This window comes from Haemaphysalis longicornis, unplaced genomic scaffold (assembly GCF_048455015.1).
Source record: "Haemaphysalis longicornis isolate Haplotype H1 unplaced genomic scaffold, Haemaphysalis longicornis Haplotype H1 scaffold_5, whole genome shotgun sequence".
Classification (NCBI taxonomy): Eukaryota; Metazoa; Arthropoda; class Arachnida; order Ixodida; family Ixodidae; genus Haemaphysalis; species Haemaphysalis longicornis.
In genome coordinates, this window is record NW_027526385.1 from 29,930,282 (window position 1) to 29,942,789 (window position 12,508).

General features: G+C 46.4%; 1 protein-coding gene across 3 annotated transcripts in view; it reads left to right on the forward strand.

The window, feature by feature from the left end:
• The window catches only part of Miro (mitochondrial Rho GTPase), a 49,000-nt gene extending 44,593 nt beyond the window's left edge, over positions 1-4,407 (forward strand). For all 3 annotated transcript variants that reach the window (XM_077670044.1, XM_077670045.1, XM_077670046.1), the window contains exons 18-19: positions 110-220; positions 4,200-4,407. In XM_077670044.1, coding sequence (XP_077526170.1) covers positions 110-220; positions 4,200-4,203 — 115 coding nt within the window. In that variant the 3' untranslated portion in view covers positions 4,204-4,407. The remainder of the gene's footprint in view (positions 1-109; positions 221-4,199) is intronic.
• The last annotated feature ends 8,101 nt before the right edge of the window (positions 4,408-12,508 follow it).

Genomic DNA, 12,508 nt, shown 5'->3' on the forward strand with positions numbered 1-12,508 from the left:
CTGGCATCCTTCAGCGTGTGGCATTTGGTCTGGGATTTTGTCCAGACAACTGTGGCGCGTTTTTAACCCCCGCCTTCCCTGCTGGTGCTGTCCTACTTTCGTCCCGCAGTCGTCTGGCGTCGGCTGAGCCTTCGGCTTGGGTTGGTGCCGGTGTTGGAGCGGCCGCGGCGGCACTCATTGGGGTGCTCGTAATTCGTCTTTTGAGATCATCAAGAGACAGGTGGGCACCGTGATTGCACTGCCTTTTTTGTACGTTCGTTGTAATCTTTCGTACCGTTGTCGTCATTGCGCCTGTAGAAGCAGAAAAAAATCAGAAACCCTTCTCAATCCTCTTCTCAGGAGAACAAAGTGATGGTGACATTAGTTGGGGATTACAATAGTCACTGCCTTTTATCAAGGGATGCCCAGCATGAAGGTGTGATCATTCGATAGCAGATTTGTGGGCAGTTTTGACATATATATACGTGTGGTGCATGTACAGGTGCCATCAAAAGTAAATTGGAACACGGTCTTATAACTTTACAGGAATTTCTTCTTTGGAAACTGTCTGGCTCCACTGGTGTGCATTTATAAGAGTCCTCTATAATAGAAAACACTTCCTGTAAACTGGTGATGGCTGTCATAAAGGCAGTAAGGCAAATATTTTGTGATGTTTACAAATTCTTGTTCCAATTACTTACGATGCCACCTGTACTTTTTAAGCGCGTACAATGTAGACCATTTATTGTGTAACCACTTATAATGTGGGACCGTATGTAACGCGGGGTTTTGTGACCACTGGTTTGCATCCCATGAGCTCAATGCGTAAGCGTACCACTCACGATGCGGTTGGCTGAAGCACAATACCGTTTGTAGTGCGAGTTTTTTGGCATGTCCACTGATTGACCAACGCAGCTGGTACATCGTTTTAGGGTCGTGAGAAAGAAAAAAAACCAACAGAATCATCCCTCTGACGCAGTGCGCGCTTCCTGCTCTCTAACTTCAACACAAAAGAAAAAAATAGGCGCCCTTTGGTTCGCGTGTTCTTTTCGCACTCATGTGATGATGACAACTGCACTTGCTTAACGCACCGCAGAAGATAGCGAGCCTCCCCCCCGTGTGCGGTAAGTTGTTTCTATTAGAATGTGGTGCAGATAAGCAGCCACCTTCTCACTTTTCCATACCTGCCAGGTTTCCCGAATTTTCATGGTTTCGTACGATTGTACGACCGAAACAAAAATCTCCCGAAAACGCACGCGTCTTCGGCTCAATCCTTTTCCCAGTATGGCCACAACGCGTCGGAGGTATACCTGACAATCCAACCTGACACCAGTTCGCATCATTATCAGTGAAGGGTGCTTAAAAAGCGTACTCGGCCATGCGCAGACGGTGAACCTGTTCGTCCCATTGTTAGTTTAGTGTTTAGTGTTTATAGAAACGCAGCGCCGCCGCCGCTTTCATTTACGCACGAGCATGGCCGTTCTGGAGATTTAGCAAGTCTCCAGTGGTGTAGTTTGTTGTTAGTTTAGACGAAACAACAAAACAGTTCAGTTCCTGCTGTTTTGTATTGCGCTTGCACTTCTATTTCCAGGACTTTCTGAAAAGGGCGGCGTTAGCAACGTCAAACGTTGTAATGGTGTAGCTTGTTTGTAGTGTGGGCAAAGAAACAGTTCATCTCCTGCTATCTTGTGAGTAAATAAAAAAAATGTGTGGAAAGTTACGCATTCTGTTGTTGCTACTATCCTCCCCCCCTAATGCCATCCCGGCAAACCTGGCAGGTATACTTTTGAAACATCTGGGGATAGTGAGCTGTGATGCCAGATGTTTCCCCTACCTCTATGTTGTGCTGATAAGCAACTGCCTTTGGCATCACGAATGCAAGTTCGGGCGAAAAAAAAAAAATTCTGCTTGCATTCTTATCACGTTGTCCCGCAGCGTTCGTTCATAGACACTTAGAAACGCAGCTGTGCTCCCTTAAAATGCAGCACAAGACAATGAAAGCCGTCCTCGTGGTTTGTAAGACCCTGCAGCAACGGCTGATGCGAAAAAAAAAAAAAGAAAGACAAGGCAAAATAAAGACCGTGCCTCTGCTTTTAAAGAGGCCTTCGTTTGAGTGATCATAAATAAAGTATGATTGGAAGGTAGGTTACGGTGTGGTGGATTTGTGCATGTTTTATTTATAGTGCAGTACCGCTTATAGTGCAGATTTTCTTGGCTCCCGAAACATGTTATAAGCGCTCTACACTGCTTGGCACTTTTAGGCACTTTTGCCCTTTCGATATGTGTGCACCCTGGTAGGTGCATTGCTGCTTGTGGAGCACTCCTTTGTGATAACTGTGTGCTGTAATATCGGCCTTTATCAGGGGTATGCTCTGCACGTAGCTCACAGTACCTGACCGGTCTGGCTGATGAGACGGTCAGGATCATGAGCTCTACTTTGAACTTTGGTTGTCAGGGTTTAAAACAAACAAAATGAATGCTGTAAGGTGTGTTCTAGGTGAGGTTTCTAACTTTCCTCATACATGGCTGCCCATAGGTACAAAATACTGACCTTGGGATTTAAGGTACGGTACCTTAAATCACAATGTCAGGAAAAGGGGTACCGTACCCCTTTTCCTGCTTTACACACAACAATATGGAATTCATGTCACCCTGATAGTTTTGGGGGGCGGTGAGTTTAAGCATCATTCATTTATAAATAAGCGGACTGTAAATTTTCTACAATTGCTTAATAATAAAACATTTTGGTGGATGTAGCTCTGCATTCAGTGCTAAAAATTTGGTTGAATGTGAGAGCTCTTTGATACGAACTGTGGCAACTTATTTTTTGGTTTGTGAAGCAGTTTAAGTAGTAGGTTGCAATATTGTGCCACATTGTATGTTCAGTATGGCACCGGAATGGGGTTCCATTTAAAGCAGCCCAGAGGTTGCGTGAAATACGCAGAGGTTAACCAATCAGTGGTTTGGAAATTAAAGTCGCCAAAATCGTAGCAAAATGTGCCTCATGAGATGAAAACTTTACCATTCACGTAACCAATTGCTAACCAAGGCAGACATGTCATTAAAGGCCAACTGCACTGAAAGTTTTGACCTCTTGAAAACTCCATTCTTGCATAGTCTGCCTGAAAAGACTGCAAGATACAAAATATGACGGCTGAAATACGTGCGTGCAAGGCGCAAATGACAAGCAAAAATTGGCGATTTTGAAACTGAAATCGAGAACAGTGCGGCCATTACGGCCAGGCTGAAGTGACATTGCAGCTGGCAAGCAAGCGGCCGGCTGGCTGGAGCAAACCTGCGCGCATTGGCTATGACAGCCAAAGGACCAAGCACCTGGCCAGCTGGCATGTCGCTTCCGCTTCATGGCTCTTTGCGCAATCTGCCGGCAGGTGCAGCATCACCTTTGACAGAGCTATTTTAAAGGGGCCATGAAGACAAAATACAAATTTGGTTCCTTAGAAAGGCTGCTTTGTCCTGATAAAAATGATACCGATTTCATCGCAAACTTCGAAAAAATAACGGCGATATTAAAGAAAACGTGTGGAGCTGTGGCGACTCGCTAGCCAGTTGGCCGCAACTTTTCTATGTCACAAAGTCTTGTTTGGGCGATTGACGGCGGCCGAACTAATCAATCACCAGGACACATGACTGGACGATTGTAGTGGGGCCGCTAGTTCCGTTTGACCGAATCAATTGAATGCTAACGTGCGCTCAACACACTGACAATTATGTTTTTAGTGCTGCCCCATATGACGTCACTCGCGTCGATAACACGTCACTGTGGCATGAAATTTGAAAGTTCTCAAGTATTTCTTGCTTTTTTACTAGTTAAAAATTACTAGTTAAAAATGTCTTTCGTGGCCAGAATGGAGCTGAGTGAGGTACTGAAGCCTAACTGTTTAAAGTTAAACAAAGTTGGTTTTTCTCTTCATGCACCCTTTAACCATTTCTAACTGATTAACAATGCATTTGTTCAGGCTACCAGTGATGTCCGAGTCGGTTCGGTGGTATGTACCGTACATTCAAAATAAATTTCGCCAAGGTGAAATTTGAGTGCAGTTGGCCTTTAAATTTCCAGGCTGCCACTCAATAGTTTAATATATGTGAAAAGTTGTTCCCATTCTTTTTAACTTTGGAGTGGTAAAAAGGAGTGCAATAAGGTTGCCTCCCAACTTCGGTGGCTTCAACAGTGCAGTAATGTGGTTCCAACCCCTTTGCAGGTAGCAGCAGCAGCTTCAAGTCGCACCACTGCCATTCTCGTCAGCCTCTGTCGGAGTCAAGAGCAGCTTCAGTGTTGTCTCTATCTCTCTCTCTACTCCTCTTTCTTTTTTTGTTTTGTTTTTGTAGGCTTTGAGTAATTTTCTGGCCTGAGCTAGGACCCGAAGCTTGGACCATGTTGCATACATATAAAGAAGGAGTTTCTAGGCAGTTTCTTTTGGTGTTGTCTTCTCATTTCAACTAGTCACTTCCGGAAGGAGTTGTACTTTCAAAGTACCGACTCTGGGTTGCAGTGTTTGTGTTGACAGAGGTAAAGCCGGTTTGCTGGTCACATGTTGAGACCTTCAGTGCAGAATTCTTGCTACAGGATCTGCTTTGCAAATTTTCTAGTGCTTCAAAATGCTCCCAAGCCGTGTTTCAGTATCCGTTGCATGATCTGCAAGTCTTAGTCATACTGTACAGCTAGCAAAAAAATATGTTTTCCTTGTTCTAGTAGCCTCGTATCGATACCAAGCATGGGTTTGTGTGAGCCATGGATTTTCATACTAACATATACTAGAGGGAATTCTGGCACTAGTTTTTAGATGAGCTGTGCTTCAGCGATCGGGCTGTCACATACCTCTGGGAAACGTTCCATCATTAGTTGGCTCGACTCACCAACAAGCTCAAAAGTTGCCTGTAGCTGCGAAAACCATAATTATTGTTTATTGAAGACTATTTTAAGATTCTTTAATCAACAGAAAAGTGTTGCTTTCAAGCAACTTCTTTGTCAGAAAAAGTATAGTACAAAAAAGGGAGCTGGAGGCACCCGAGCCACAGCCAGCGGAAACGAAAGGTACAGAGAGAAGAGATTGTGGCGGGAGATAAAAGAAGGGAGGGAGAAAGAACTGTTGTCGAGAGGGCGAAACGAAAGCTTCATGCAACCTGAACAAGAAAAAAAGAATCCTTGCCCTGTTGTGTTTGTCGTAAGGGGTTACAAGAAGGCAGCGTTGCAATCCAGGCCAAGTAGGAGAGGAGCGAGATTGCGTTTATTTGTGGGTACAAGCCAGGCATTTCCTGCGCGCACCCAGCGCAATGTACTGCTTCTCCTAGAGCAGTAGATAGCTTTCCATTCTTTAATGTAACTGCTGAAAGGGCTCGGCAGTTCTGCCTCGGTAACCTAGGGGGGCTAGGATCGTGGGTTTTTAATGGACGCCTCAAGTTTGAGCCCCAGCCATGTGAATATTTCTTTCCAAGACCCGCGATTTTTTTATTGTAAAATCTTCTCTTAGCTATGTTCTGTACATTCTTTTTGTAAATAAAAGTGTTTGGTATCCTATAGGTCGATTAGAGGTGGTGCACAGCAAATGAACACGTTTAATTAACATTTTACATCACTTCGGAAATGCGTAGCTTGTACAGTAGTCCCCAGGCTTAGCTGGAGTAGCAGATTTGACTTTAGTGTTGCATAGCTTGAAAATTTCAGAGAAACACTGTTCAAACAAATGTTTAGGACTTAATTTAGCCCTTAAACTTGAGAGCAATGCAGTAGTGGTGGCTAATTTCTCTTGTATCAAGGCAGGAGCATTGCTCCAGCTAATACAGTGAACGACTGTATTTAGGTATCTTGGAATGGAATATTACAAGAGAGTAACACTTCCAGCAGCTGTGACGGCACACAATTGCTGTGACAGATTTCCCTCTAGTGTATGTTGGTATGAAACTCTCATGTTCTCAGCCAGACCAATGGGAAGGACAGCTGTGCCCATGTGTATGCAATCACACAGGGGGGTGAGGCAGTAGCTGCCACAGAGCAGGCATTGGTTACATGGACAAGTAAAATGCAAACCGACACTGCAGACTCAGCTTAGTTCTAGAGATGGGCGAATATTCGGTATTGTCGAATATTCGATCGAATAGCTCTCTATTCGTTATTCGCTTCGATCCGAATGCAGGTATTCGATATTTTCGAATTATTCGATGCTCCCGAATAGGCAGCTAAAAGCCAAGCCTTTCGGTCAAGCTTTCCGAGAGTTACCCCAGGCTTGGCTCAAGACCCACCAACGCGGACATTTCTGTTATCAGTGCCGGCACTGCCGAGTTGCTGCCTTGCCTAGAGGTTCGACGAAGCCCTCGGCCGCCAGCACACTTTAGGTTAAAAAAAAAAGGCGGCACTGAAACGACACCGCTCTGAACATAGCGGCACTAAGCCAGCAGACTTGTACAGGCCGCCATTTTGAATAGGCATGCCGCCATTTTGAATAGGCTCGCTCAGTGCGGCAGTACGCCGCACTAAGCGAGCCTATTCAAAATGGCGGCCAGCCACCGCGGGTCTATTAGTTTCACCTGCACCACGTGAACCAGTTCAGGCGGTGCGGCACTTCGCCGTTCGTTTCAGTGGTGCAGCTCGCGGCACCTGAACCGCGCCGTTCGATTCACCGGTGGTGCCGACGGGTGCAGGACGAGTTCATGGCTTCGCCTGCACTTCCTGCCGAGGAGGTGCAGAAGCAGACGAAAAAAGTGCAGGGCTGGTTCCGCCGATGGCGGAACCCACTTTGCACCGCTGTGAGCTGGTTCAAGAGGTGCAGGCTGAATCGAATAGACCCGCGCTTTGCTTGGCTACGGCCGAGGATACTAGTGGCTACAATACTTCTTTTTTTAGCGGAGCTTCTAGGCGGCGCTTAACTCTGCGAGTTTCTAGGCGGTGCTCAAACTTGTGAATGAGCAGCCGGCGGAAACTGCTGCACCTAGAGCATTTGGCGCAACAGGCATTTCTTCATGAAAACTTGTGAATACAGCAAAGGAAAGCTGTGTGTAAGATTTTGCAATAAATGTTCAACTGGTAATAGTTTTACACAATGCTGTTGTGCCTACGTGAGTTCTAATTATTAGAAAAAATTGTGTACATTAGTCAGGTTTGCAATGTGTACTATTCGAACTATTCGATTCGAAATTATTCGACCAAATCACTATTCGCTTCGAATTCGCTTCGAACCTCAAAATCTATATTCGCCCATCCCTACTTAGTTCATGGGGCAAATTTCAGCTCCTGCCCAGACTGACATTGGGTGGTTTGGAGGAAGCAGCTATATGGCATAAACTGAGCTGTGATGAAAAGAGGCTTAATTCAACTGCTAAATGGGTGGCATTGGCTCATCTGATACAAGCCAGATGAGCATTTTGGACACACCTCTGCCACGTATGATGAACACTCGTCTGCGTACAGGCTAATTCACTAGGTAAGTTGGTGTAGCTTTGTTTGCTTGTATTGAGGGTGACGGGAATGCTGCAGCAATTGGGAAAACAAAGATGCTCGGAATGTTCAAGCATCTGGAAAAACGTGACAGGTTCACCGAATGCCGCATAGCTTCCGTGGGGAGTGCCACAGGTAAGTACAAAGAAAGCTGACCTGATCAACACGGCTGGAAAGATGGAATAGCAGCTCAAAATCTGGCGACTGTGTTGCGGTTGTCCCTGAATTCACACGGTTGCTTTCCTGTTTCTTTTGAAGTTTTATTTGGCCCGTGAAGATGAAGTTTTGAACAAGTTTTGCGCCGGCCTCGCATCATGCAGCTTTATACTGCTAATGTGTTGTATTGGCTGCACAAATTAGGCCAGTAATAGCAAAGGGCTTTTTGCTATGCCGTCCAACAAATGTGACTCGAGAACAGTTCGGATAATTGAAACAGGCAGGCTGGTTTGAGGGCGCTGCCATTGGCATGTGATATTTTGTTTCAATATGGGTAGAAGGCTGGCACTTATGGTGCAATGCAGAATAGTAATTCAACGTGCTGACACGCCACACCCTGCCCCTACAATAACTTGTAAGGGACCAAACCACCCTTCCAAAAGAAGTGCCTCGAATTAAGATTACATTCAGTAGAACGGACAAATGGGCTAGTTGGTAGCTGTTCATCTTGAAGGTTGAAGCGCTCACAAAACAGGGACGAAAGTAGAAAGAACAGGTTAGCGTCGTGTCGTCTTTGTTCTTTCTACTTTCGTCCCTGTTTTGTGGGCGCTTGAAGACAAGATTACATTCTACTGTGGAAAAATCGCATCTTAGAATATTACCCCCATTCCTGGGGTCCGAATTCCGAAGCTCTCTGTGGCTGAATCGTGTGGTGAGAACATACATCCTTAGTGCCAAGAGTAACCGTTATTTAATTGCCCGTTTGCCTGGTTTCATTTCTTATTTCTGACACATTACTGTCATCGCAGTTTGGCTATAATCTCGTTCATGATGTTGGTTGTGGAAACCACATAAGAGAGGAGTTTGCCAGAGCTGTGAGTTTAACTCCGAGTTTCCTTTGTTTGCACACAGGCAATAAAGCACCTTGAAGTACCCGCATTATGCATCCACTTGTCCTAAGACTAAAAAAGCAGTCATTTGTTTTCGTATGAGGCTTATAAAAAATGGTCATTTACACTACCCATTTTCGAAGTTACTGCATCTTTTTGTCTGCAAATATAATGGGAGATTGCAGATACAACCGGATAATGCTTATGTGATGCTTCTTGGCCATGATGACCTGGGAAAAAAGGATCACCAGCAGCAATTGTCTTGCAGGCCCCCCTCTTATTTTTCAAAACTGAAGAAGCCATTAATAAGACAGAAAAGTGCAGCAACGTGTGCTCCTGCACTCTCAGGAGACGGTCCTGTAAATTACCACAATACTGCAGATTCAAGTAATGCCATGGACACGTGAGCAACCAGCTGCTGATTGGGGATTTGTGGTAGAAAACGCCAGGAACGAGCTGAAGACTGGCATAAGCATGTGTTAGGCATACTCCGGAGGCTAGTCCGCAGCCTGTGTTGGCAAGCTAAACTTCAGCAATACTTTTTTTCCGTGACGACACATAAACGACCAGCAAAAGCATGAGTTATGCGTTCCGCGGAGGCTGGTGCGCAACCCGCGTTCGCGAGCTGAAACTTCCGCAATACTCTTTTCTGTGACGACACAAACGATCGGGAGAAGCATGGGTTAAGCGTACCCCGGAGGTTTGGGCACAATCTGCGTTCGCGAGCTCAAACTTAAGCCATATTTTTTCCCGTAATGACACATAAATGACCGCGAAAACCATTGGTTAGGTGTTCCCCAGAGGCTGGTGTGCAACCCTCGTTCGCGAGCTGAAACTTCAGCAATATTTTTTTCCGTGACGACACAAACGACCGGCAAAAGCCTTGGTTAGGCGTACCGCGGAGGCTGCGAGCTCACACTTAAGCAAGTTCTTTTTATGTGATTACACAAACGACCGGCAAAAGCATGGGTTAGGCGTACCGCGGAGGCTGCGAGCTCACACTTAAGCAAGTTCTTTTTATGTGATTACACAAACGACCGGCAAAAGCCTTGGTTAGGCGTACCGCGGAGGCTGCGAGCTCACACTTAAGCAAGTTCTTTTTATGTGATTACACAAACGACCGGCAAAAGCATGGGTTAGGCGTACCGCGGAGGCTGCGAGCTCACACTTAAGCAAGTTCTTTTTATGTGATTACACAAACGACCGGCAAAAGCCTTGGTTAGGCGTACCGCGGAGGCTGCGAGCTCACACTTAAGCAAGTTCTTTTTATGTGATTACACAAACGACCGGCAAAAGCATGGGTTAGGCGTACCGCGGAGGCTGCGAGCTCACACTTAAGCAAGTTCTTTTTATGTGATTACACAAACGACCGGCAAAAGCCTTGGTTAGGCGTACCGCGGAGGCTGCGAGCTCACACTTAAGCAAGTTCTTTTTATGTGATTACACAAACGACCGGCAAAAGCCTTGGTTAGGCGTACCGCGGAGGCTGCGAGCTCACACTTAAGCAAGTTCTTTTTATGTGATTACACAAACGACCGGCAAAAGCCTTGGTTAGGCGTACCGCGGAGGCTGCGAGCTCACACTTAAGCAAGTTCTTTTTATGTGATTACACAAACGACCGGCAAAAGCCTTGGTTAGGCGTACCGCGGAGGCTGCGAGCTCACACTTAAGCAAGTTCTTTTTATGTGATTACACAAACGACCGGCAAAAGCCTTGGTTAGGCGTACCGCGGAGGCTGCGAGCTCACACTTAAGCAAGTTCTTTTTATGTGATTACACAAACGACCGGCAAAAGCATGGGTTAGGCGTACCGCGGAGGCTGCGAGCTCACACTTAAGCAAGTTCTTTTTATGTGATTACACAAACGACCGGCAAAAGCCTTGGTTAGGCGTACCGCGGAGGCTGCGAGCTCACACTTAAGCAAGTTCTTTTTATGTGATTACACAAACGACCGGCAAAAGCCTTGGTTAGGCGTACCGCGGAGGCTGCGAGCTCACACTTAAGCAAGTTCTTTTTATGTGATTACACAAACGACCGGCAAAAGCCTTGGTTAGGCGTACCGCGGAGGCTGCGAGCTCACACTTAAGCAAGTTCTTTTTATGTGATTACACAAACGACCGGCAAAAGCCTTGGTTAGGCGTACCGCGGAGGCTGCGAGCTCACACTTAAGCAAGTTCTTTTTATGTGATTACACAAACGACCGGCAAAAGCCTTGGTTAGGCGTACCGCGGAGGCTGCGAGCTCACACTTAAGCAAGTTCTTTTTATGTGATTACACAAACGACCGGCAAAAGCCTTGGTTAGGCGTACCGCGGAGGCTGCGAGCTCACACTTAAGCAAGTTCTTTTTATGTGATTACACAAACGACCGGCAAAAGCCTTGGTTAGGCGTACCGCGGAGGCTGCGAGCTCACACTTAAGCAAGTTCTTTTTATGTGATTACACAAACGACCGGCAAAAGCATGGGTTAGGCGTACCGCGGAGGCTGCGAGCTCACACTTAAGCAAGTTCTTTTTATGTGATTACACAAACGACCGGCAAAAGCCTTGGTTAGGCGTACCGCGGAGGCTGCGAGCTCACACTTAAGCAAGTTCTTTTTATGTGATTACACAAACGACCGGCAAAAGCATGGGTTAGGCGTACCGCGGAGGCTGCGAGCTCACACTTAAGCAAGTTCTTTTTATGTGATTACACAAACGACCGGCAAAAGCCTTGGTTAGGCGTACCGCGGAGGCTGCGAGCTCACACTTAAGCAAGTTCTTTTTATGTGATTACACAAACGACCGGCAAAAGCCTTGGTTAGGCGTACCGCGGAGGCTGCGAGCTCACACTTAAGCAAGTTCTTTTTATGTGATTACACAAACGACCGGCAAAAGCCTTGGTTAGGCGTACCGCGGAGGCTGCGAGCTCACACTTAAGCAAGTTCTTTTTATGTGATTACACAAACGACCGGCAAAAGCCTTGGTTAGGCGTACCGCGGAGGCTGCGAGCTCACACTTAAGCAAGTTCTTTTTATGTGATTACACAAACGACCGGCAAAAGCCTTGGTTAGGCGTACCGCGGAGGCTGCGAGCTCACACTTAAGCAAGTTCTTTTTATGTGATTACACAAACGACCGGCAAAAGCCTTGGTTAGGCGTACCGCGGAGGCTGCGAGCTCACACTTAAGCAAGTTCTTTTTATGTGATTACACAAACGACCGGCAAAAGCCTTGGTTAGGCGTACCGCGGAGGCTGCGAGCTCACACTTAAGCAAGTTCTTTTTATGTGATTACACAAACGACCGGCAAAAGCCTTGGTTAGGCGTACCGCGGAGGCTGCGAGCTCACACTTAAGCAAGTTCTTTTTATGTGATTACACAAACGACCGGCAAAAGCCTTGGTTAGGCGTACCGCGGAGGCTGCGAGCTCACACTTAAGCAAGTTCTTTTTATGTGATTACACAAACGACCGGCAAAAGCCTTGGTTAGGCGTACCGCGGAGGCTGCGAGCTCACACTTAAGCAAGTTCTTTTTATGTGATTACACAAACGACCGGCAAAAGCCTTGGTTAGGCGTACCGCGGAGGCTGCGAGCTCACACTTAAGCAAGTTCTTTTTATGTGATTACACAAACGACCGGCAAAAGCCTTGGTTAGGCGTACCGCGGAGGCTGCGAGCTCACACTTAAGCAAGTTCTTTTTATGTGATTACACAAACGACCGGCAAAAGCCTTGGTTAGGCGTACCGCGGAGGCTGCGAGCTCACACTTAAGCAAGTTCTTTTTATGTGATTACACAAACGACCGGCAAAAGCCTTGGTTAGGCGTACCGCGGAGGCTGCGAGCTCACACTTAAGCAAGTTCTTTTTATGTGATTACACAAACGACCGGCAAAAGCCTTGGTTAGGCGTACCGCGGAGGCTGCGAGCTCACACTTAAGCAAGTTCTTTTTATGTGATTACACAAACGACCGGCAAAAGCATGGGTTAGGCGTACCGCGGAGGCTGCGAGCTCACACTTAAGCAAGTTCTTTTTATGTGATTACACAAACGACCGGCAAA